This window comes from Henckelia pumila, chromosome 1, assembly GCF_033568475.1.
Source record: "Henckelia pumila isolate YLH828 chromosome 1, ASM3356847v2, whole genome shotgun sequence".
NCBI lineage: Eukaryota > Viridiplantae > Streptophyta > Magnoliopsida > Lamiales > Gesneriaceae > Henckelia > Henckelia pumila.
In genome coordinates, this window is record NC_133120.1 from 47,888,061 (window position 1) to 47,915,003 (window position 26,943).

General features: G+C 37.5%; 1 protein-coding gene across 1 annotated transcript; it reads left to right on the forward strand.

Annotated features, from left to right (window-relative positions):
• The first annotated feature begins 516 nt into the window (after positions 1 to 516).
• On the forward strand, positions 517 to 26,553 carry LOC140876490 (signal peptide peptidase-like 2). Its single transcript, XM_073280473.1, has 14 exons — positions 517 to 893; positions 1,094 to 1,252; positions 2,114 to 2,225; positions 2,341 to 2,460; positions 13,674 to 13,831; positions 14,534 to 14,710; positions 22,186 to 22,220; positions 22,328 to 22,484; positions 23,536 to 23,589; positions 23,671 to 23,763; positions 24,717 to 24,859; positions 25,217 to 25,287; positions 25,871 to 25,954; positions 26,228 to 26,553. The coding sequence occupies exons 1-14, from the start codon at positions 735 to 737 to the stop codon at positions 26,326 to 26,328; spliced, it is 1,623 nt and encodes a 540-aa protein (XP_073136574.1). The 5' UTR covers positions 517 to 734; the 3' UTR covers positions 26,329 to 26,553.
• Positions 26,554 to 26,943: the final 390 nt, after the last annotated feature.

Here is a 26,943-nt window from a genome sequence, read left to right on the forward strand (position 1 = left end):
TTCAATCAAGTGAGAACTCATCAGATCTCTTCACAAAGATACTTCCTACGACGATATTCAGAAAACATATATATAACATTGTGATGCACAATCTACGAAATATGTGAAGAATCGTTCGTGTTAACATGAGAGGAAGTTTACGTGACTGCACTTTTTTTTCCTTACTATGGTTTTCACCGGGTTTTTCCTAGTAAAGTTTTTAACGAGACAACATAAAACACGTAATAAAGACAATCATCGTATGACGATCATCATCACAAGGGGAGTGTTGAAAATATATTATTATTATTATGTTGAATGTTGAATGTTGAAAATTGAGTTGTAAAATGTTGAAAATTAGCGTGTGAAAATTAGCGTGTGATGATGTATGCTTATATTATAATTTTTGAACTAATCTCAAATGTAAATCTATTTACTTTTCTTTTCATGAAAAATACAATTGAATTATTTGATAAAAATTTGTGAAATGTAGCCATAAATTTTTTCGGATTTGCAACAAGAACAACTTGTCTCTTCGATATATAGCGTAAATTCTTTTTGACGTGCCGACGCATCTTTTGCTCTTCCCCTCTTCCCCTTTCCTTCTTCCCTCTCCGATTCTATATGCTTCAACCAGTAATTGGCATCCTACAGTTGGATTAATCATTGAAATGATGTGAAAAATGATGATAAACATTTGAGATTTGCTCGATTAATTTCCATTATTTAGAGATAAATTGATTTTTTTTTGAGGTATGGCTGCTTCATCTCGTGGATTGTCCCTTGGTGGTGTATTGTTTTTATTCCGGTTGGGTATTTTTTTGTTCTTTCTATTGTCAAATGCCGCCGGAGACGACGTCTCACGCCCCGCCCCAGGAGGTGCTCCTGCATCCTGTGGTAACGACTTCCGATTGGTATGAATTTTCTAACCCTAGTAATGTGTCGTTGCTTTTGTTCTTTGCTCTTGTGTGTTGTGTTATGCAAAGACCAACGTGAACCGAAAGTGGCTTTGCCGATATATATGTGCAAACATATGCATTTAGGAGCTACTGGTAGCTTGAAGTTTGAGAAATGGCATGCGTTCTTTCAAATAACGATGTCAACACACTTATAGGTTAAGGTCCAAAGGTGGGTAAATGGGGTTGAAAAGGATCCATTAAGTGGGATAAGTGCAGCATTTGGCTCTATATTGCCCACTGATGCTGAACAAGGTCACAAACTGCCAGCTACATTTTCACTGCCCTTGAATAGCTGTTCATCCTCATCCGCCAAGGTATGTCGTTCTATGCAGTTTTTTTACTTAATTTGCTAGGGCTCTGTGATTATTTTGGTGTTCCCTTGAAATTCAAATATCTTTCATCACCTTGTTTTCTAATACTGCTGATAGTGATATGTAGCTGGTGGTTTTCAGCTTTTATGTTTTAAATTCCTTGACGCTGTGCTGGATCTATCATAAATCATAAAGGAGAGAAATGTTTCAGCACGTTTAATTTTGTCATATGCTCTCTATGGAGGTAGTTTATTGAAAATTCAATAGAAAAAGCAAGGTCTCATATATTTTTAAGGCAAGAGGTTTACATCTGAAAATCCTATCATCCGCTGTATGCTAATCCCTGTAAAGAACTATAGTAAGTTGATCTTCAACAGTAAATCCGAGAATTAAACCAGGAAACCATCTGAGGAACACTACAATACATGATTCTTGATAGCATTTGTTGTGTTTTCTGTTTTTTTGTTCATGTATGTAATTCTGAATCATTAACAATAATATCTGCCCTTCATTCTTACGTTTATAAACATATACCCAGGCTCTAAAAAAACGTACATCTAGGCCCCATGACTGGTTGTCGATATTTTTGAAGGGGTTTTTAGTCTCCTCTCTAGTATGTGGTGGTCATTTTCAAAATCAATTAGGCATAGTTAAGTGTCTATCAGCATTCATTTCGTTCTTGTGTGCATGAGTCTTTGCATTTATAGTTACTTGAAATGTGAATTCTTTGTCAAACCAGTCACCAAATATTGGTGAATATGAGGTCAGGAGTTCAACCTGACATCTGGAAGCTCTGAGCCATTTCTTTCTAATATCACATTTATCTTTCAGTCGTAACACAAAGTGTCTTATATTCCCTTGTAGTTATCAGGATCTATTGTACTGGCACTGCGCGGTGATTGCGGTTTTACGACTAAGGCTAACGTTGCACAAGTGGGTGGAGCCGCGGGATTGGTGATGATAAATGATAGTGAAGGTAGCTTCTGTCATTTTTTTATGTAAATTCATGGAGCTTGTAGTTTGTTTCTGCCAATCTTGCTTAGTTCAATCCCTTTTGCCCTTAATGACGCCTCCTTCCTGAACTTCCATAGATCTTTTGGAGATGAGTTGTGCTGCAAATGACACCTCTTCAAACATTACAATTCCAGTAATTGCAATTTCTAAATCAGAAGGAGCGGAATTAAACAATTCCCTGGCCAAAGGAATGAGAGGTAATCCCCTTTTCACGAACAAAAAATTGTTATTACATGCAGTTATTGTAACATTTATTCATTTTTTTTGGTTCAAGTTTCTGTTGATTCAAAAAGATTCAGTATTAGGAATCATTTGGAATTTTGCAATTTAGACGTGCATATCATAGCGATTCTCTGAATGACCTTTTATTTAATTTGGATATCAAGTACGCAACTCAATCGAAGGTGCTTTATGCATCATTTCTTGTTATATATTTGAAACAAACAATAATAATTGCTGAATCAGGTGAACTTTTTGACAATCCATCTTACCAGCCAAACCAATAAACCTAGATTAAAAAATTTAAAAAAATTAAACAAACATTTGAGTATATATAATTTACTGGAGCATGACAGACCAACCTTACTTGATGAACATGGGCTGAAGTCAATTGGATTAGCAACCGCAGAAGCCATTCCTTGATGGATATCTTCGATATTATTAGCTTCTAGAGCATTAGATTGAGTATTATTATTATTTCTAAATGCACTACCTAAATCTGATTGAACAATCCGTTTGGTATGTCCTAGCATATGAAGACAAAAATTTTATTTTCAATTCCCGAGGTTTCCGCAATTAGAGGATTGAAAAAGACCAGGGTAGACCGTAGACAGTGTTGGGAAATAAATTTTCAATCTATTCAAAGTAAAAAGTGCAACAATAATCGGAGTGAACACTCAGCCAAAGGATTAAATCCTTAACAAAATACCCTAGCTCAAGCTAATAACTCAGTAAACTGTAAAAACGTGAATGAATATCTCCTAACAAACTCCTCCATTTAATCCCTCTCTCCCAATCTAGATTCTTCCGGTTATTTCGTGATATAGGAGGCTTGGGCCTGTTCTGGCCTATTTTAAGGGTGGGCCTCTGACTTTGGACCTCCTTCCTGGGTTTCTCGGTCCAATACAAGTAGAGCCAAAACAGTAACGCCCTCTAGAAAATCAGTCTTGTCCTCGAGACTGAAACTTGAACTTTCATTTTCTACGGTATCAATGTCCACAGCACCTCTCATCCTTGAATTGGGAACATTTAAGCCACCAATTTCGCCAAACCTTTTAACTAAAGTATTGTCCACCACTTCTGTTGTCAATAATTTAGCTGGAAGTCGGATCCCTGGTGATGATGCAGTCTTTCTTGTATGTAAAGTCTCATCAATATTTGTGATACCATGGGGGTATAATGTTTCAGAATGCGTGGGAGCTATTGGCCCAGCTCGTAATCCTCCAAAAATCGGACAAACCCACCCGGAACCTTACCTACTCAACCAAAACTACAAACTCGCCACACAACCAGATGGATGTATCTCGATGCCCACCTCCTCCACTGACACTATTTATACATCTTTCCTCATCTAGGAGCCCTATCCCCTTAATCAAAGATTTTAGATACAATTTCTCCTTGAACCTATATCCGCTATTATCATAACGAGAACACTAGCATGCTTTCCGGTGTGTGGATCCATCCAACCCACATAAAAAACAATTAGCCGAAAACCAAAGTCACATATTTGATTACCAAAATTCAGAAAACCAAAAGGATGCTCTTTAGCCCTTGTAGAAATGTTGTCAGTATGGTCAGATTCCTTTTAAGTCAAAATCAAGAACCTATTCTTCCTCTTAACACATTTTCAAGAAAATAAAGCTTCTAGGTTTATCCCACCACTCCAGGGTCCCCATATCTAGCATGACTACATATTTAACATCAGTATGAATTACGTCCTTACTCCTTAGCTTTGGTCATACATAACAACAGCCCTAATGATTTGATCTCCGCATCTGCTGCTCCTTCACCCCCATTTATGTTTTGTCAATTTGCAGCCATTCCTAGCTGGCTTCGATAACCTCACATATAACTACCAAAGGGGCAGAAGTACATAACTTTTTTCGTCCTCTCCAGCCGGATGCAACCTTTGGACCCTAATTTCTAGGCTTAGAACTGATTCTGGAATAATAAATCTCATAATATCGGCAACTTTATCATTAACTTCAAAACAGGATACCATACTAGCAATATATGCCGTAAAACTATAACCACTTCTCCAATCACCTTCTACAGCTTCTACGCTAGTACCTCGAACTTCTCTCAGTATATTCATAAAACAAAGACCCAACCAAAGAAATCATTTTCCCATCGTCGGAGATCAGCAACCCAAGCAAATGGAATTACAACCTGTCACCCCAAGCGATCTCAATTCTTTTGCTATAGAAGGTGACCCACATGTTCTATGCTCGAACTGGTGCGTGTTATGCCGGCAAGAGGTGGAGACTCAAAATCACATTTTTATCAATTGTCCTTTAGCGAGCTATCTTGGGTCAACCGTCAAAGCATTAGAGGAGCTGGGTTTGGTTTGGGCATAGTTGTCAAAGGCTAGTGCGCCACCAGGCGAAGCCCCTGCGACTGGGATGTTCCCAGGCGCGCCTGGGTTGCCTTTGAAGCCCACTGAAGCGCACCTCAGTTTTTTTTTCTGTTTTTTATAATTTTTTTTGTGTTTTAAATTTTAAGATAAGAAAGGAAAGTCTATCAAACCCTAGAATAAAATAAATTGGCTTAAGGAAAGTTATATATTTTCCCTTTCTTAATTTAATTTAATTAAAAGAACATTTAATCGAGGTTCTGATAAGAATCTTTAATGACATGAAAAGCAAACACGATTATAAATAATATCGCACCCTCAATTCTTTCAATAACAAAAAGAATCAAAAGTGTTTTTCCCAATCTTTTGATACAAGTAAGTTTGTGAATTTATTCACCCCTAGTTTGCAATGAAACTAGTAACAAATAAACGCGGAATAAACAATTGAATTCAAAGGAACCTTCAAATAACTTGTATTTGACAATCCACGATGATAATCAATCGACAAACGACACAAAGTTGTTAAACTTTTATAAGTTTGATTTTCGGCAAAGCAAAAACTTCAATAAAATTCTAGAGAGAATTTTGGTTGATAATAATCAATAATTGAATAAAACTTGTATTGTATATTGAATGTAAAGTTTACAATATATAAAAGAAAATAAGCTAAGAATCCTAGTAGAATTAAACTATTAGTTTTCTAGTTGAAAAATAATACCAACATAACTAAAAGATAGTTTCCTAATGTACCTAAAATACTCAAAATAGGAAAATATATCACAAAATAATAAAATTCCACGCACACACACTAACACGCCAAGTGTGTGTTTTTTTGGACCAGCGCGGGCGCGCCATTGAAGAAGCGCGAGCGCGCTTGAGCTAAGCAAAACGATTCTTCACAATTTCGGCGACGGTGCGGACGCGCTAGCACAGGGGCGCAAGCGCGCTCATGGTTCGAATTTTTAAGCGCGGGGGCGCTTGTGATTCGACCCATTTGCCTTCTTTTTGTATTTTCTTCAAGGATTTCTTCACTTTCTTGATCATTTTGGACTTTAATAATATTATAACATCCTCCAAATTGATCTTCAAGCATTCCAACTTGATTACCATGATTCAAAATCCATCTAATCTCGATGACAAATTACGGAACAATTCTTGGAACAATATGAATCTTCGAGCGCCTTCTAGATTCATATCAGGTTCTATTTCCCCATATATTCAAAAATTACATTTATAGATAGATTGATAACAATTATAAACTAGGATCTAAATTGTCAATCTTCCCTAAACTAGAATCTAAATTGATTGACTGGACAAGTCAGTAGAGAAAATCCCTAAACTTATTATGGTAAAAAGGAAAAATAAAAGTAAAGAAAAAATCTGCTAGTAATAGCAGATTTCTTAACAACACGGCATACTAAAAATAATATATCAGTATTCTAGATTAGAAAAGTAAAAGTAACACATAAATATACGAATAATGAAAGATTTTCTTACTGCACTATCAAAATATGTGCATTTTACTATGAAATAGCAGTAATAGATAAATATTTTTTGTAATATGATATATTCTTGCATAGATTAATTATTTGAATAATAGTTTTTTGTTATATAATAGCGTTAAATAAATATATTTTTCTGAAAAATTAATATTGCGCCTTGCTTCGATAAGACGCTCGCCTCGCCTCGCGCCTCAGGCTCCAGGACCCTTTGCGCCTTAGTGCGCCTTGCGCCCTTAACAACTATGGGTTTGGGTGAATCCAAGATCGATGAAGGATTTATTTGCTGCAGATCTTGGCGTGATCTGAGTAGGAAGGGCAAATTTTTTGGACATTCTTTGTTCATTGTATTTGTTGGTTAGTGTGGCTGGAAAGAAATAAGTAGATTTTTGACGATTTTGAAAAGACGCGGGGAAAGTGTTGGGATAAGATGGGCACCTAGTTGGATTGGAAGGCACAAGGATTTTATGGTTTTTTCGGTTTCAGATGTATATTGGTGTTGAAGTTTTATAAGCTGTTAATATTTTTTTTTTTCATGAGAAACGATAATATATTATATACGATAAAGATATGATTACAAAAAGCGGATAAGAGCTCCGCGATTGACAAAAAAAAATACCGACTCCCTAATAATATCAACAGGAAGCAAAAGTCCAATCTCTCAATAAATCTGAGATTGAAACATTCTTAAACTCTTTAAGATCTACTCCATGTAGTAGTCGTAATCGTGATCTTTTCCCAACACTCTTATAAACTGTTAATATGTCCAGATCTCGGTGTTAGGTTGTGCAGACCACTTGTCCACCTTTTGTAATTATCCCTCTTATTTAATTATTAATATTAATATTAATATTATTGTTTCTTATTAGAAATAGAATATGAATTTTCTCCCCAAATTCTTGTCGTCACACCCGAAACAGTTACTACGGTATTCAATTGGTTTCTCGTCTCCACAAAACTTTGGGAAATCATGGGTTTGCCATGATATTTGCTCCTTGTCGAAGTCCACCATCCCACTGCCGCTTCAACCCGTTCTCTAGTTGTTTATCAACAAAAAAATGGGGTGGCATAGTCTCCCATTTAAAATATTTGAGCATCGGGCGGGGACCATTGATGGTATGAGATAAGAAAGACCCTATGCTCTAGATCTTTTCCATAATGGATGGTGGGAACCTCCACACGGCTTTAAGCTTCCATAGTGATTGCAAAACCATAGCTCTCGACTTAATTCCATAGCCATGATAATTATAGTTGGGGCATGTGCTTTTTCCACTCCCCAATTCTCTTCTCTGGGTCTAGTAATGGTGTAGCCCAAGTATTGATCTCCAGTCAGGGCCCAAACCTGGGCTGCCCAGACCCCAAGGCCCTCGGTGCGAAATCCTACAGTGCATCGAGCTTTGCTCAGTGCTGTGAGACATTCCCATGGAAGCTTTGCCTTCCCTGGGACTTTCTTTTTTCTCCCTCGAAACCCTTGGATTGCCGGCCTTTTCTCGAGAATGCATGTATTCAGTTGATCGTTAGTCTGCCAGAAAACTTCAGCCATAATTTTCCAACCAGTCAAGTCTCTGGCATCAAATCCAGATAAATCCACTCTTCCAACAGCCTGTTTTCTTCTTGCTTCCATAATTTCGATCCTCTTGGCTGTTTTCTTCTTCACTTGCATTATAATCAATGCCTTTTTCAACCACTTTTCCTGGCCTCCAACTTCTCGCCTCCTATCCTGCTCCTCCGTCATTTTCCCATTTGACTTTAAATCCATGGATTTAACTCATTTGAAGCCGATGTATTGCCCTCCTCTTCTACTGTTCGAATATTCTACTTCTGCACCTTCTTCCTTACATGATTCTTTCTCCTCGGATTTCATCTCTTACTTGAGGTGTTTGTGTTATGGATGCAAATGGAGTGGGCTCTGAGGAGAGTACTAGGCCCATTATTAAACAAGTTTATAGTAGAAGAGTTAAGAAGGGCCCAAGTAGTGAGGAGAATAAAATGTGAAAAAAAGAAGGCAGTTAGCATTCTGTCATTTTCGTTCTTGGTAGTGGGACTAGCCTGAGTGCTAGGGTAGTGAAAAGAATATCTTTGTACAGAGATTACTCTCTGGGAAATTATTATCAAATTCTTCATATTAAATATCTTTCATATTATTTGCTCTTCAATCTCGACATATCTCTTTGAATCTGTGAAGGTTGAATAGAAATTATATATTAATTGGTCCGACCTGCCGGATCGAGAGAGAGACGAGAAAGCATGGCCAGCACACGTTCAGATGCAAGAATGGAGGCAATGGAGAAATCGATCACTGATATTCAAGATAATGTGAAAACTCTCACCAAGACAATGAATGAATTTCTGGATTTTAAGGGGACGGTGGAGCATATGCTGAAAGCACAGCTGGAGAATAGGGAGGAAATGCTGATGCGCGACAAAGAATCGCATCTGGAATTTCCACATAAAGAAAACAAAACAGGGGACAGAGGGGTGCATCTTGAAGACGGGGATCAACTCAGGCATCTCATTAAACGGATTGACATACCTGGGTTTGGGGGCACTGATCCCATGGGATGGTTAGGGAAGTCGGAGCAATACTTTGAGTTACATGGAACGGCAGCCAGTAACAGGTTGAAAATAGCGCACATGTGTATGGAAGGAACTGCTGTACACTGGTTCCGGTGGATCACACAAATTTCCATATATGAGTTGGGAAAGATTCACCGATGAATTGATTAGAAGATACGGAGGCAGACAAGCAACAACGCCGTTTGAATTACTAGCTTCTTTGAAACAAGAGCAGCAACCCGTCGATGCATATATCGAACAGTTTGAAATTATGATGGCTCAAATTGGGGATTTACCGGAAGAACAATGCATGGGTTACTTTATGAGTGGCCTGCGGGACGATTTGAAGCGCCGGATCAAAACCCACAATCCGCGCACCATCTTGCGGGCGATGGATCTCTCCTGGAGCGTGGAAGAAGAGCTGTATGGTGTTTGTATGGGCCGACCGTATTCGCAAAGTATGCTGGGTTTCAAAGCAGACAACAGAGGAGGGTTTTCCAGCAATTGGTCCAATCACGCCCAAATAACAGATTCTGAAAAAGCTAGGCCCAAGCCTTACACTCAACTGGGCCCTAGAAATATCGGTGAAAATCCAGCAAACAAAACACCTGGTCCTTATGTCCCACCCAACTTACGTTCGCAGATTGGCGTCGATAAAGGACGCCCATCATAAACCCTCATCAGAAGTGGCGAGATGGCAAGATTTTCTCTCATCAAGAATTTCTGAATCGTAGGGAGAAGGGTTTATGCTTCAGGTGTGGGGAACCCTATCATCCTCTTCACAAATGCGCAAATAAATCCCTACGCATAGCAATTTTGGCAGAAAATGAGGAAGATGGAGAAGAACATGGGCATGATGAGGTGCAGGACAACATGACAAAAATTCAGACCGAAGAAATTTCTTCTGAATACAACACTTTGGAATCCCATTGTATTCGGTTGGTGGGATAAACCAACCGAAAACCATGAAGATGAGAGCGCGAATTTGTGGGGCAGTGGTGGTAGTGATGATTGATAGTGGCGCTAGCCACAACTTTATATCAAAAAAATTGGTTGGGGAGTTAGGGATTGAGGTCGACAATGATGTTAAATTTGCAGTGTGCTTAGGCGATGGGGGCAGAGTGTCTTGCCAAGGAGTATGTCGGATTCTGGAGGTGGACTTAGGCAAGTGTAAGTTTCAGATTGAAAGCTATGTGTTTGAATTAGGAGGAGTCGACCTTATTTTGGGGGTAGATTGGTTGATGACTCTTGGGGATGTTGTGGTCAATTGGAATAAATTGGAAATGAAGTTCACTATTGGGACTCAAGAGGTGAAGCTGCAAGGGGATACAACTTTAAATAGGACTCTAGCCTCTTTACGATCTATTACTAAAGTGGCTGACATTGAATTATGTGGGACTGTGTGGGTTAGGGAAAATCCCATCAGTGAAAAGGAGAGTTGGCAGTCGCCTTTTGGCATTCATGAAGGAAGGGAGATCAAGGAAGTATTGGCAGCATATGCTGATGTTTTCCAAGAACCCCGAGGACTACCTCCGAGCAGGGGTCATGACCATGCGATCCATATTAAGGAGGGTGTGGTCCTATAAACGTGCGACCCTATCGTTATGCTTATAATAAAAAAGATGAAATAGAGAAGATGGTTGCTGAAATGTTAAGTGTAGGTGTGATACAACCGAGTATTAGCCCCTATTCTAGTCCTGTTATTTTGGTTAAGAAGAAAGACGGAAGTTGGCGGTTTTGTGTGGATTATCGAGTCCTCACTGATATCACTGTTGCCGATAAATACCCAATTCCGGTGGTAGAAGAATTATTTGATGAATTATATGGTGCATCAATTTTTTCTAAGTTGGATCTGCGTGCTGGATATCACCAGATCAAGGTGCGGACCGAAGACGTCCAAAACTGCATTTCGCACGCACACAGGGCATTATGAATTTCTTGTGATGCCCTTTGGCCTAAAAAACGCCTCAGCTACCTTCCAATCAGTTATGAATGAGGTGTTCCGGCCCTATCTTCGTAAGTTCGTTCTGATTTTTTTTGATGATATTCTGATATTTAGCAAAGGTTGGAAGGAGCATATATCTCATCTTCAAATTGTAATGGAAATTCTAATGCGCCATGAGTTAAAGTTGAACAACAAGAAATGTGAGTTCGGCCTCGATCAGATAAAATATTTGGGGCATATTGTGAGCAGCAGTGGAATAGCCATGGATCCGAGGAAGGTTGATTGTGTAAAACTATGGCCACTGCCTCGGAACACAAAAGGAATTCGGGGTTTCCTTGGGCTGACAGGTTATTACAGGAAGTTTATCAAAGATTATGGCAAAATCGCCAAACCTTTGACAGAGCAGCTAAAAAGAAACAATTTTTGCTGGAATGACAAGGCCCAAGAAGCATTTGAATTATTAAAGAGGGCTTTAATATCAGCACCGGTGCTGCGTATGCCAGACTTAAACTGCGAATTTGTTGTTGAATGTGATGCTTCAGGCACAGGGGTGGGGGCTGTTTTGATGCAAGAAAAACAACCTGTAGCTTATTTTAGTAAGGCTCTATCGGATCGAGCGCTTTCAAAGTCCACCTATGAGAAAGAGCTGATGGCTTTAGTCATGGCAATTCAACACTGGAGACCGTACTTGTTGGGGAGAAGATTTGTTGTGATGACAGACCATAAATCGTTGAAAAACTACTTACATCAGCGGATATCAACACCGGACCAGCAGCATTGGTTGCCTAAGTTAATGGGGTACGACTTTGAAATCATGTACAAGGCTGGAGCAGAAAATGGGGCTGCCGATGCTTTGTCCAGGCGGACAGAGGTAGTCGAACTAAAAAGTCTTTCAATGCCAATATGGGTTGATATTGATGAAATAAAAAAAGGTGTGGAGCAAGATTCAGAGTTACAAAGTATCAAACATCAGATTCTGCAAAGGAAAACACCTCCTATACATTACCAGCTGGTCAATGGGTGTTTATTATTTAAAGGGCGATTGGTAATCCCAAGTAAATCACCATGGGTTCGAACGTTATTGGATGAATTTCATTCATCACCAATTGGGGGACATTTTGGGGCTCTGAGGACACTGAAAAGGATTGCCAATAACTTCTACTGGATAGGAATGATAAGGTATGTACAGAAATATGTGGCTGAATGTCTCGAGTGTCAAAAGCAAAAATACCAAGCCATGACACCGGCTGGTTTACTGCAGCCACTACCAGTACCTGAAGCGATATGGGAAGATATCGCAATGGATTTTATCTCAGGCCTACCAAAGTCAAATGGATTTGATGTGATAATGGTTGTGATTGATCGACTATCCAAATATGGGCACTTCCTGTTGTTAAGGCACCCTTTTTCAGCTAAAACAGTGGCAGAAACATTTATGAAAGAGGTAGTACGGTTGCACGGCGTACCCAAATCAATTGTTAGTGACAGAGACTCGGTATTTATAAGTCTCTTCTGGTCGGAATTCTTTCGGCTACAAGGTACGAAGCTCAAGATGAGTACAGCATACCACCCGGAGACGGACGGACAGAGTGAAGCTTTAAACAGATGTATTGAAACTTGCGTTGTTTTGCATCAGAACAACCAAGAAGTTGGGCAACGTGGCTACACTGGAGTGAGTTTTGGTATAATACGTCATTCCAAACTTCTGCTGGAATGACCCCTTTTGAGATAGTTTATGGAAGAAAACCGCCTACTGTTTTGCAATATCTTCCTGGGGAAACATTAGTGGCAGCTGTGGCCAATGAATTAAGCGATCGGGATGAGTTGCTGCAACAATTGAAGTTCAATTTGAAGCGAGCACAACAACAAATGGTAAAATTTGCAAATAGACACCGGAGGGATGTGGAGTTTCAGATTAACGATATGGTTTTTCTCAAATTAAGACCACACAGGCAGCAAACGGTTTGTCGCCGGGTATGTCAAAAACTAGCAGCCCGGTATTACGGACCATTTCAGATTATTGAAAAGATCGGGAAGGTGGCTTACAAGCTGCGTCTACCTGAGGGCTCAAAGATACATCCTGTTTTTCATGTCTCTTGTCTGAAAAAGATGTTTGGGAATACTGTAACTGAGGCAAGGCTACCAAAAGAATTGGATTCTGATCTATACCAGAACTTTGAACCAGAACAAATACTATCGCAAAGGTCAAAGCTGAAACAAGGTGAACAATTTCTGCAGATCTTGGTTAAATGGAAGGAGCGTCCTGCTGAAGACTCAACCTGGGAAGATGCTGTTGATTTTGCTGCTCAATTCCCTGCTTTCAATCTTGGGGACAAGATTGATCTTGAGGGGGTGGGAATTGTTATGGATGCAAATGGAGTGGGCTCTGAGGAGAGTACTAGGCCCATTATTAAACAAGTTTATAGTAGAAGAGTTAAGAAGGGCCCAAGTAGTGAGGAGAATAAAATGTGAAAAAAAGAAGGCAGTTAGCATTCTGTCATTTTCGTTCTTGGTAGTGGGACTAGCCTGAGTGCTAGGGTAGTGAAAAGAATATCTTTGTACAGAGATTACTCTCTGGGAAATTATATTTGCTCTTCAATCTCGACATACCTCTTTGAATCTGTAAAGGTTGAATAGAAATTATATATTAGTTTGTCAGGAAAATGACATAAAGCTGAGCTTTCAATCATGTTTGCCTTAGTATTATGTCCCAATTTTGTCAGATTTATTAATGTTCCGCATGATGTTATTGAACTATCATGTTATCCGTTGATCTTATTCCAAGATATTTGTTTTCTGAGGAATCTGGAGTGCTAACTTTTATGTTTTCAAATGCAGTGGAACTTTTGTTATATTCTCCAAATCGTCCAATTGTAGACTTCTCAGTGATATTCTTATGGCTGATGGCTGTTGGGACAATAGTTTCTGCATCACTTTGGTCAGAATTCACTGGGACAGAACAAAGTGATGAGCGCTACAACGAATTGTCGCCAAAGGTTACATGAACTTGACAAATTTTCTTTATGTTCTTGTACAGTACGGATCTTTATTCTTTCTGGATAGACATGTTCTTTACGAAAAAATTAGATGATGTTATTGGGTATTCTTACCAACAGTGTATCATGTCAATTTATGATAAACTACAAAAAGCTCTGTTGAATGGCTATTTATCACACAGTTCACCCTGATTTTATGTTTAACTTATTTATCTGTGATAATATGTGAGTTACATTTCAGGTATATGTATATTGTACAATAAGTATATCTTTAGTAGTAATTCTTGGTGCTGATATTATTTTTCTTCCGTACCCTGAACAATTAGCCAGTCGTATCACAGCCTTTGCGAGCTAAATATTTGTTCTTATGTTGATTTAGGCTATCCATCTGACCTAGTTTAAATTCGTTGTGATTTTTGTATGCTATCGTGCAACCTCTCTCATCATTTCTTAGGACTAGGATTGAACAGAATAAGACTTAAACAGAAAGTGATAATAAAGTTTCCTATTAGAGCTTGTGGTTTTACAAATTTTTTTTCCTGAGTTGTTTGATAAAGTTGTTTGCTGCTAGTTACTTATGTTGAGCATTAAGTACAACAGTTCTTTCCCACTTCAATTTGTATTTTTTCTTCTGAAAGTCGAAGCTTTATCTGTTTTCATACGGTGAACACGGGATGCATAAAGTCTCTTTTTTCGTGTTAGGAGTCTAATGCTGCAGCAGCCAAAGATGAGGAAGACAAGGAAATCCTCCAACTTACTGCAAAGAGTGCTGTAATTTTTGTCATAACGGCATCTACTTTCCTGGTCCTGCTCTACTTTTTTATGTCATCCTGGTTTGTCTGGCTGCTGATTGTACTCTTCTGCATTGGAGGTGTCGAGGTAAATTCTCACTTCAGTTACCTGTTTGCGATTTACTTCTTGATATAGATGATACAGATTATACGGTATGGGGATCTATAGTCACACAAATTATTTTTTATTGTTTATTATTTTTTTTATGACGTGGGAACCCGCAGCCGCTATCTTTCGGTGCGCACTGGGTAAATCCCCGAACTATCGCAATAGCTTGCAAACTACGTTAGCTAGGTAAACCATACTAGGCAAGCCCTGTGTGACAAACTAGTTCAAAAAAGTGTCCCATTAAACTCTTGACCTCTGGCCAAGAGTTCACCTACTCCACCAACTTGGACATCTCCTTGGGGGCTATAGTCACACATATTATGAACATGAACTATCATTATTTTGGTGATCCTGATGGAGGCAGGCAAATGCGACCTCTGTGCATACCATGAAACTAACATGAAAACTCGTAGTTAAATAAACTACAACAAATGGAACGAGTGAATATTCAATCTATTATATTATGCTGATTAGATTATTAATGAAAATGACGAGAGCTGTTTGCGATGCTTCATAAAAGTTTTTGTAGTCCGACTATTATAAGATTGACTAAAAATACTGTTTTAGGGTGTGATCGTTGAAATCGGCTGGGACTAGCAAGCACACTAGGTCATATTGTAATAAACCGGATTTAGAGTCTGAGTCGTTCCCACAGAGACCGATATTTAATCACTATGATATTTATTATTAAACTTAATCTAGACAAATCATTAAAATGGGTGATTGGAAATATCAAACGGTTTCTAGTTTAACTAAATACTAGCAAAATTTAACAGAAACTTGGATGGCGGCAATTGATTGAGGAATAAATCAAATGTAAAAATGACGAAAGCACACAATGGTACCAGACTCAACTATTTGACACGTGTTTAAACCGAGTATCTTATTCAATGTCTTGCGTAATCACGGTGAAATTCCCTAAATTATAAATAAATAAATTCATTGAGTCAAAACCAAAAATCAAACTTAGACTCGTCTCGGCCCTATCGTGGCCTTAGTCAATAAAAAACTACTCCGTAAATTCAAAACAAAGAGATAAATCAATGTTTAAATCCATGAAAATAATAGTTGACAAGAAAAAAGATTGAAAGATCTCAACGTAAATGGAGTGAATCCCGTTGAAGTGTTCTTCCACTTGCCCTAGCCGCCAACGTTGTACTCCTCGTATTTCTTTTCTTTCTTGGTCTTTTCTAAATGTTTAAATCCATGAAAATAATAGTTGAGAAGAAAAAGATTGAAAGATCTCAGCGTGAATGGAGTGAATCTCGTTGAAGTGTTCTTCCACTTGCCCTAGCCGCCAACATTTTACACCCCGTCTTTCTTTTCTTTCTTGGGCTTTTCTATTTATATTCTCATATCTCAACATAGAATCCTAATACGTTTGAAGGAATAAAATAATGTTTCGATAGGTAAGGATTCAAAAAATCTGATTTTTCCTACTTTCGCGCATGGGCTGAGTGACCCACGCTCGGGGGCACGCGGGTGAGGCAGAAATTTTCTCTTGCATTTTTGTACGACCCACGTTCAGAGGCACACGAGCGTGGGTCCTAACATGGGTGCTCCAGTATTTTTCTCATGCAATTTCTTCAATCCAACGGCTATGTAAGTTCATGTAGGTTCTTTAGCCTTTTTGCTCGACTTTGATTGTTCTTTTTTCAACATTTCCGGCTCTTTGTTTTCACCATACTTTTGAGCTTTATCATCGCTACACGACCAACAAGAATTTTAATTAATAACCACAAAACTAGGATGCATAAATGCCAAATAAGCACAAAAACAACACAATTTGAAGTGCAAAACACCTATACATTTTTTCCTTATCAAACCTCACACACCTTAGCTTTTGATCTTCCTCGAGCAAAATTTTATTCAAAGCTCAATTCAACCTGCGACCACCCCAGACTGCCAACCAAGACTGATCATACTTGAATATGGAAAAGTGCTTCGAAGATCAAGATATTTACTTTCGCTACAACTTCGAGACTCGGGACTCTAAGTAGGGTTGATCAGGACAATGAAACGTGTGGTGTGTTGGTCAAAAATCATCATTCTCAATTGTGTTTTTGTTCAAGGTTTCGCTCGAGTGTATCGCTCGTCTCTCTGTCACTCAAACTCTTGTGAAACGTTCCATAGGTTTGCCATTCATACCCTTCCATTAAATGTTGGACGATTTTGGCTTGGTCAAAAGGTTTTTATAAGTTTATAACGTTAGGCCACGACTCATGTCTACAATAAATGAATAGGGATTCAAATGTGAGAGAACTACATAATTCTTCAACAAAGCGCACTTCCATCTTTAAATCTCATCCTTTTTTGAATTTCATCATTCTCTTTTCATTCAAACATTCGTAGAAATCCTTATCTTTCACATCGATCAACCACATTTCTTGTCTTTTCTTTAACAATATATATTTTTACAATCACAACTTCAAAACATATTCCTCTCCTTTTTTTTTAAACTCCATCTTCATTACAATATTTTCTCTTCAAACCTTTGACTTTTTTTTTTTGAAAAACTTATGAGCACAAGAAAATTACTTCTCTCAAAATTGGGTAGGAATCATATATGAGTTGACTAAATTAGGATAGTTGATGTGGGATTTCAAAAAATGACAAGCCGAGGCTAATTGTGTGCCTTTGGCACACTCCACTTGATTTTAAAATTAGGCACAAAGGGGATATGGGTAAAAATGATGTATTTGATTGGCTCGAAAGGCTCAAACGGTCCAAAGATCGTCTAAATCATTCTTAAGCCATCACCATCCATACTTAAAAGGGTAATTAGGCAAGTTCTAGATTGTTTCATCTCTCGTTGTAATTTGTATAATGTCAGACAAGCTATATGCATGAAATTTGTTTCAAAGTCTTGATACAAAACAGTTAATTCCTCGTTTCTACGATTTGCAATTACGGTATTTTTCTTTCAATGATAGACACAATTCGATCTTTCTTGTAATCCAAATCTTAGTTAATAAATCGGGGTCTTATGCACTCAAACAAAAAATTGTGGCACAGGCATAGCCACCCCCTTCCACACTTTAAAATTTACTATGTCAGTGAAATTCGACGTAATAACTAAAGCGATCAATTCACACTTGAATCAGTTCCAAATATGATACCCAAATTAATGTTGAGATCCAGAAACCTAAAAACCAAGAAAATAAAATCAAATGCGAAAAAAATAAAAAGAAATAAACAAGAAAATAGAACAAAAACACTGGGTTGCCTCCCAACTAGTGCTAAATTTGTTGTCTGCAACCCGACTTTGCTTTCCTTTTCAAGCTCAAGGTGGATTATCCACTGTCGTGGATTTAGGCATCAACCGCTTGACTCCCACCGTGTGTTTCCATCCAGCATTACTATGGATCCAAGCCTTTGACATCATCAATGCTCCACCCCATTGTGTGAATATAATCGCGTAAGAGCCTAGCTAGCTTTTCTTCCTCTGTACCTGTTAAAGACGCTGAAACTATTGTGGACAGATTTGAATCATCCGCCAATAAGTATTTCAAATTTGAGGGCAAGAGTTTAGGTTCAAATTCAGTAGACCGTTTGATAGGAAATTTTGAATTTTGTGGCCTTGAAGCCGCACCAAGGTCTTTTACCCATATACATCTACCAACACAATCATCAACATCAATTTCAAGACAAGATTTCAAAATTGGATTATCGAGAGATAGTGGTGGGTTCAATCGCTCCAATACCTAATTTCTTAGCAAGTGAATAAGACATTAATTCGATACTCGCTCCTAAATCACATAACACCTTATCAAATGAAATACAACCGATGTGACAAGGTATAGAGAAACTCACTAGATTTGGAAACTTTGGTGGGAGCTTATTTTGGAGCACAACGGAGCGTTCCTCATTAAGAGTAATCGTCTCTAGATCATTCAACTGACTTTTGTTTGTCAATATCCCCTTCAAGAATCTAGCATAAGTCGGCATTTGAGCTAAGACATCTACAAAAGGAATGTTAATATGTTGTTTTTCTTGAAAATTTCAAGAAACTTTTTACCTGATAATCTAACTGTAATTGCTTAGCTCTTTGCGGAAAATGAAGTAGAAGTATCAACATTAAAATTAACATCAGAATCTAAACACTTACCTTTCATACCTACAATCGAGGATTTGCAGCGTTGTTCTTGTCCTCCCTTCAATGTTCTTGAATGTTCAAGCTTTGGCTTCATTGCCTCCTCTCTCTTGATGCTCTCTCCTAGTTCCTCCTTTGGTTGTTGTGTCACGATCATGATAGCATTTACATCTCTAGGTCTCTTATCTGGTTTGCTAGGCAATGATCCTTGCGCTCATAAGGCTAGCTGATTAGCTAATTGGCTCATTTGGGTTTCCAACTTATGCAATATCGCCTCTTGATTTTGTAGTCTTGTTTCAGTTCTAACTGCATACTTCATCATAACATGTTCGAAAGTTGGCTTCCACTCTTGCTTAAATCCTGGTGGAGGTGGATGGGATTGTGGTGGCCTTGATTGCATTTGCTGGTTATACGTGTTGCTATAAGGATTGTACTGTTGCCATCCTTGATTCCCCACAAAATTCGTTGAATCGCCTTCAAGTATTGGCTTCTCCTCAGTGACTATTCCATGAATTTGTCTCGCTTGACGGGACTGTAATTGAGAGTTAGAACATCAATCTTGGCCGTGAGTGCTGTCAAAATGTCTATTTCAAGGAATCCAGCCTCCTTCTCTCGCTTGGGATCTGGCCAACTCATGTTACTTTCAACCATGTTCGAAATTACCTCCATTGCGACAGTTGGTGTTTTCCTGAAGAAGCTACTGTTTGCTGCTGCATCCAGCATAGACTGCACCGATGGTTCAACTCCATTATAATAAGTTTGGACTTGTTGGCAAGGTGAAAGACCATGTTGAGGACACATTCTCAACATTTTCTTGAATCTTGTCTAGGATGAATTCAATGTTTCCCCGTCTTTCTGTCTGAAGGAAGTAATGTCACAAAGTAGTTGTGCCATCTTGATCTGTGGAAAGTAGTTGTTCGAAAAGGCTTCAGCTAAATCAGTCCATGTAGTGATAGATCCGATTGGTAATTCCACAAGCCACTCTGATGTTTCTCCTTGCAAGGAGAATGGAAATAATCTCAATCTGACTGCACGGAGGTCACTCTGTTGAACTTGAATGTGTCACATATTGATAGAAATTTCTACAAATGCGCATATGGGGATCTCCGTTTGACGACCCATTCAAGTTCAACAGAGAGGATATTTATCATTGAACTTACTAGGATCTCCGTCGAACCAGATTTAGAGTCCGAGTCGTATCACAGAGACTGAAATTAATTACTAAGATATTTATTATTTAACTTAATCTGGACAAATCAATAAAAATGGGTGATTGGAATTATCAAACGGATCGGTTGGGAAGGTTAAATTCATGATGAAGCTGAAACGTATCAAAAGTGAACTCAAAAGTTGGAGCAGAGAGGTCTTTGGGAATATAGGACAGAAATGTGCGGAGTTGGAAAACAATATTTCACTTTTGGATGAGAAAGAAAGCAAGGGTCAGGGATCTACGGAATTGGTATTGGTGGGGAAGGTAATTAGAGGGGAGTTAGTAGAGTTGATGTGCAAAAGAAGTCGGATTTTTCATCAAAAGGCGAAAGTTAAATGGCTGATGGATGGAGACAATAATACAAAATTCTTTCATTCGCTTTTGAATCAGCGGAGGACTAGGTCACTAATTAATTAAAATTAAAAAAGTGGAAAAGGAGGATGGGACATTGATATCCGATGGGGAAGAGATCTAGACTATCATAGTGGAATATTTCAAGAAATTGTACACCAAATCGGAGGATGGGGGTTGAGGTATAGAAGGGGTGGATTCGAGTGCTATTGATGAAGATGCAGGTTTAGAATTGAAAAGACCCTTTTCAGAGGATGAGATTAAAGTGGCAATTTTCGATAGTGATGGATCAAAGGCTTCGGGTCCGGACGGATTTTCCATGGCTTTCTACCAAAAGTGTTGGGATATTTGTAAAAGGGGATTTGATGAGGGTTTTTGTTTTATGAGGGGGGGAATTATCAACGGGATCACCAATGAATGTTTGATCCCGAAGAAACAGGACTCGATCAAGGTTAGAGATTTCAGGCCGATCAGTTTGACAAGAAGCCTTTATGAGATTATCGCTAAAGCCCCAACGATTAGATTGAAGGAAGTTTTGCATTCCACGGTATCAGAAAATCAATGTGCATTCATTGAAGGCAGACATATATTAAATTGTTGTCTCGTAACTAGTGAAGTGGTCGAGGAGATAGAGTTAAAAAGAAGAAAGAGTGGGTTTTTATAGTGGACTTTGAGAAGGCGTACGACAATGTTGATTGGAGATTCTTGGATATTGTGTTGTTTAAGAATGGTTTTGGGGCAAGGTGGAGAAAGTGGATTCAGGGTCGTGTCTCGAACGTTCCATTCTCGGTTTTTATAAATCGAAGACCCCGTGGAAAGTTTAAAGGTGAAAAGGGGCTTAGGCAAGGGGATTCGCCGTCACCCTTTTTGTTTAATAATTTTGTGGCTGATGTGATGGGCAGGTTGGTTGAAAAGGCAAAGTCTGTGGAGCCCATCAGGGGAGCGCAAGTTGGTAGAGAGAGGGTGGAGATTTCTCACATTCAATTTGCGGATGATACAATGTTTTTTTGTTATGGAAGCTGAAAATTTGCGTTTTGTCAAACCGAGGGCCTCTTTGGGATCAGAAATCATAAAGAGTTTGCTATGTTCTCGATTCTAGATTTAGTTAAAGATTGGAATGTTATATTTTGTTGATATTTAGTTTGGTATTAAGGGTTCCATCTGCGGATATCTTATCCGTCTTTTGTAATTATCACATGATCTTGTTTCTTATCAAATAAAAAAAAAGCACCCTTAGTTAACTGATTTGCGATCAATTTGGTGAAGTTTTTTTTATCTCTAATTAACATCATCCGGTTTTTGAATTTTCAAATATTATATTTTGATCCAAATTGTTATGATTATCAATAATTCAACTAAAACCAAATTTTATAAAATAAAAATTTATTACACTTATAATATACATAAAAGTAAGATTGTTATATAATACATATCATATGTGCTTGGTATGCTAGTCTGTTATGATGAGAGAAAGTTCTTGTTAAGGGAGACATTCAATATCTTATTAGATCAGATCTTAGTGTAAATAATTCCTTTTTTTTTTTTTTGGGATAAAAATAACCAAAAAGCTGCATGCAAGGGGTCATGTCAAAGAAGGGAGTAATGCTGCCAATTTATATGTGTAGGTCTTTCTGTTTTGCTGTGGATTAGGTCTAAATTTTGTGGACTAACTTGAATCAAATACTTATGGGACTGACTATATCAGTTTTTACATCCCTACGAGTTAAAATTTTGTTTTTATCTTTAAGCTATTAAGGTTACTCATGCTTCATCATGCTTACGATTACTTTCTGTAATCAGGGAATGCATTCTTGTATTGTATCATTGGTGATGAGGTATGGTTTGATGTTGTTTGGTAATAAAATTAAAAAGTTTTTATTATTGTTGAGTCCCTTTATGTTCATGTATATATGTTTCTTCTGCGTTCTTGTTCTTTGAGCAGCAAACGCAAAAGTCTTGGACAGAAGACATTGAATCTGCCCCTTGTAGGGGAGGTTTCCATTTTCTCTTTAGCTGTGTTGATATTCTGTCTGCTATTTGCCATTGTGTGGGCTGCAAATAGGAAGGCATCATACTCTTGGTTTGGCCAAGATGTTCTTGTAAGCTGTCACTTATTTCTTTTTCTTATTCTGTTCCTGAATGTATTTGTTCAGTTGAATTATACCTACCTGCCGCGCTGATTTGGCATGTTGGTTTTGTTGGTATGATTCAGTCCTGCATATTGCAAACAAATATGTATATTCTGGTTTATCCCTTTTGCAAACTGGAAAACATTAGCAAGTGGCTTATTTATGTTAGCTCAATTGAATTGGGTTTCGTAGGTTCTTCTTTGGTCTCTGAATGTGAATCTCAAGGTATTTTTTGTTTGAATTAACACTCGAACCTTTCATTTCATCACAAACCCACTGGCCACTGGCCACTGACTGAATATTTCCATGGATAGTTCATTATTGTAACTCGAAAGATCTTATAAGTTGCAGAGAGTTTGCTTTGATGTCCAGATTTGTTTTTTTTTGTTTTTTTTTTTTGAAGATAATGTCCAGATTTGTTTTTATTAGAGATAGGAGTGGGAAATGTTTATCTGAAAATTAGTTAATTGGACCAAATATAAACAAAAATTTAATCTGGTATGAAGCATTGACTTTATTTGTGAAATCATTATTGACTTGTATAATATATTTATAGTCTTCAAATGTTTTTCTTGAAATCTATCATAAATTTTTTTTAACTGCTAACTTTAGATTATATTTAGCATTAACACTTGATTTGTTATCATTTAATGCAAAATATAAATGGTGGAAGCAATGTGATTTTTTATTTGTCTTTGCATTTAAAATAGGCTCAATATGTTTAATTTTGCATATATGCACCAGACGTGTCTCTATATTTAAGTTTAACTATAGCTCTCTCTTTATTACGGCTTATGGTGTTTATGAAAGATGTCTGGATTAACACGCAGTAATATATTTGTGAGTTTTGGATTCTTTGGTAGCTATTTTTCCCACTTGGTTCTCTGGTACTGTTATTTAATTTGCACTTATGTGGCCATTTGACAATTTCTCTCGATATTTCTGAATCAATCCTTGAAAAGCTGTTGATTGTCGTACATGAAATGCTATTGCCAAATATTTAATATTTTCTTGATTTCAGGGTATTTGTATGATGATAACTGTCTTGCAGTTGGCTCAATTGCCAAATATAAAGGCATGTAGAAAATCTGGTCTTTGTAATTACACTGTTGTCTCCATGTATATCATAAACTGATAATTTTTAGTTGTCTTCTAGGTTGCCACAGTACTTTTGTGCTGTGCCTTCATATATGACATCTTCTGGGTTTTCTTGTCTCCTCTTATATTCCATGACAGCGTTATGATTGCAGTAAGTTTTTATTTATTTGTCATTTTTCTCTTTCATTTTATAAAATAATCTTATCAATTGTGAATATGGGACATCCCCATATGACCTGCTACCTTCAATGGGTAAACTCAGTTGTTGGATGCTTTGGGCTCAGTTCTTAAACAAAATCCTTATGTAGATGTCATATGCGCTCAACTTTTCACTACTTTGCATTTCCCTATCAATCTTCTGCATTTTTTACTCTTCATTTTAGGGTGTTTCAGACACTGCAGTGCGTCAGTCCGTTTCATCTGTCCACTTTAATTGTGCAAGGGACCTTTTTCATTTATTAAGACATGGTGAAAGCTTTTTTTGTCTAAAGCTTTTGACAATTAAGAAATCTGAAATATCTAACAGTTATGCGGGTAAGATAAGTCTAGAGCTACTGTAATGTACAGACATGGGCCAACTCAATTCTTGCTCAAAATTTTTTATGTCTGCTGGAAAGTACCCATATCACAGGATTTATGAGGGTAATTGATGCTACTATAAGTACAGGAGTTTGAATAAGTTAACGACGTACAGCGCCCAGTTCCAATAAAGTGAAATAAGCTTCAGAATATCCAAGATCAACTGGACAAAAAGCTAACCAATCAACGAAATGGATACTAGAATTTTCTCTGTGCTAAATCATCTGTTTTTTTATTGTGCTACCCTTTGTAAATTTGCTGTCTTTGCATAACAGTTAATAATATTCTTTTAATTGAAGGTTTTACGGAGTTAATATGTCAGGAAAGTGAGTAGAGATGCGAGCCACTATGGATTCTTTCTGTATTTTATGTTTCCTGCCAACAATTTGAATATTCATAGTCTGATATTGAATGGGCTGAATTTGATGGTTAATTAGAATTTGGAGCACACAATATTTGCATTGTTATTGCAATCCTTGTAACTTATTCTACATCAATTTGAATTTATTTTTTCAAATAATTTAGGTTGCTCGAGGTGATAAAGCTGGTGGAGAATCAATCCCAATGCTTTTGAGGATTCCTCGACTCGCTGATCCTTGGGGTGGTTACAACATGATAGGTTTTGGGGACATTCTCTTCCCGGGTTTACTAGTTTCCTTTGCTTTTAGGTACCCTTCCCACATCGTGGTTGATGGTGATAAATATATTAACTTACTCTTCCCTTTTTATGAATTTATTTGAATAGATAATCAGTAATTATTATAATATAATGTTTGGGCAATGTTTTTAAATTGAAGAGCCAAACAAAGATGCTTATTTCACCTATTGTTGGATTGAAAATTTGTGCATGCTTCATTGAAAACCTTTTGTTCTGTATATCAGTCTGATATGAAAAAAACATGCCCTTATTTAAGTATACTTACACATTAAGAAAAGTTGATGAGTGAAGAGTTTTTAATTGAAAAACCTGAACTTTTAGGTAATCCACTGTTTTATTTTACTGAAAACATTATTCTGTGTTGCAGATTTGACAAAGCCTATAAGAAGAGTTCATTGAATGGATACTTCCTGTGGTTGACAATTGGTTATGGAGTTGGTGCGTGCATTTGCTGGATTTTGTGTCTTGTTATATTCTAATTAATGTATGGATTATTCGGGCTTGTGCTGCTTGGATCCAAAACAATAGCTTTCTGGTTTCATCACCTCTTCACGTTGAGTTTGCCATCGGCAAATTAAATTCATTGATTAAAAACTATACAGTTATGTTGGGCGTATCTTGGAAAACAAAAGCTTGCGACTTAATGATCAACCTTAGTAGTTAAAATGGGGGATACAATAAATACATGCCCTTAAAAACATGAGTTGTAATTTTACAAACAATTACTTAATCAAGAGATTTTCATTATCAAACATCTGATTGTCCTTGCTATCCAAATGTGGTAGATAATACTCTGCAGTCCCAGGATTCTTGCTAGTTATTTTGCTATCATTTAACATTCAGTACTACACACATTTGACTTTTTCGCCGTGTTCCATTATTGCATGAAAGCTATGAGTTATCTTTGTGGAAGAAATATGTGATTTCCCTGTCTAGTTACCCTCAGGCTTAAGCTGCATTTATTTGTTAAAAATGAGCTTGAACTAAATAATACATTAATTCGGAAAATGCTTTGCTGCAGGCCTATTCTTTACATACTTGGGGTTATATTTGATGGATGGGCACGGTCAGCCTGCTCTCCTGTATCTGGTTCCCTGTACACTCGGTACGGATCTCTTGCCATTGATTTGTACAGATAAAGAAACTACTTTCCCCCTCTATAACATTTGCAATCGTCAGTTCCATAATTGTCTCTCTATTTCATGCATATAAATGAATGAAATTACCATTTTCAAGTTTATTTCTAAGAAACTGTTGTCAATCTTTGTACATGAACACTGTAACGACTACTATTCAAAATGTTATTTTATTTTATTTATTAATTTTTTAATGTTAGCTTCAAACTTTTACAATTGCGATATATGCATGTGAACTTCAGGAACTTGCGTTTTGCTGGGTTTGGTGAGAAAGGAGCTAAAACTACTTTGGAGCCATGGCATCGATTCTACCGAATCCACATCCACTTCAGGTGAAGCTTGACGGATCGAACTTGTTACCAACAGAATTAACTCATAAGTTCGCCTTCCCCTCCCCTCGACCTTCTTCTGACTCAGGGAATCCTGTAAACTTTGTGGCTGATTTCATGTAAAACTTAAAGGTTGGAAATATGTATAGCAGTATAGCACTCTGAAGGTAGCTCACTTTTGTTTACTTCGTAACTCTCACTTATAATGCCGAATGCTTCATTGGAGTTGAGTAATGTAATTGATTTTGTTGTGCATACTTGTTTCTGTGTGTTCTTTGGAAATTTTTTGAAGTGATGGGATTTTTAGGCTGCTCTCTCTGAGATTCCTTCACCGGAAACCCCAATTTGATGTGTATATATGGTTGGTTTGCTTACAGAACTGGTTTTTTTTTTCTCTCTGAGATTCCTTCACCGGAAACCCCAATTTGATGTGTATATATGGTTGGTTTGCTTACAGAACTGGTTTTTTTTTTTAAAAAAAAAAAAAAAAAACTGTGTTGATTAGTAGTGTATGTTTTTGTTTTGAAAAAATATCAAATTTTTGCAGCGTCCAATCATAAAAGATTTTGTTTGGTAAATAATTTTTTTAAGATTGGACATGATCCGTGAGATGAGCTAATTTTGTTCAT

Coding starts and splice junctions, on each gene's coding strand:
- LOC140876490 (XM_073280473.1), top strand. CDS start 735: ATGGCTGCTTCATCTCGTGGATTGTCCCTTGGTGGTGTATTGTTTTTA. Junction 894..1,093: donor GTGGTAACGACTTCCGATTG/GTATGAATTTTC, acceptor ACACACTTATAG/GTTAAGGTCCAAAGGTGGGT. Junction 23,590..23,670: donor CTCAATTGCCAAATATAAAG/GCATGTAGAAAA, acceptor GTTGTCTTCTAG/GTTGCCACAGTACTTTTGTG.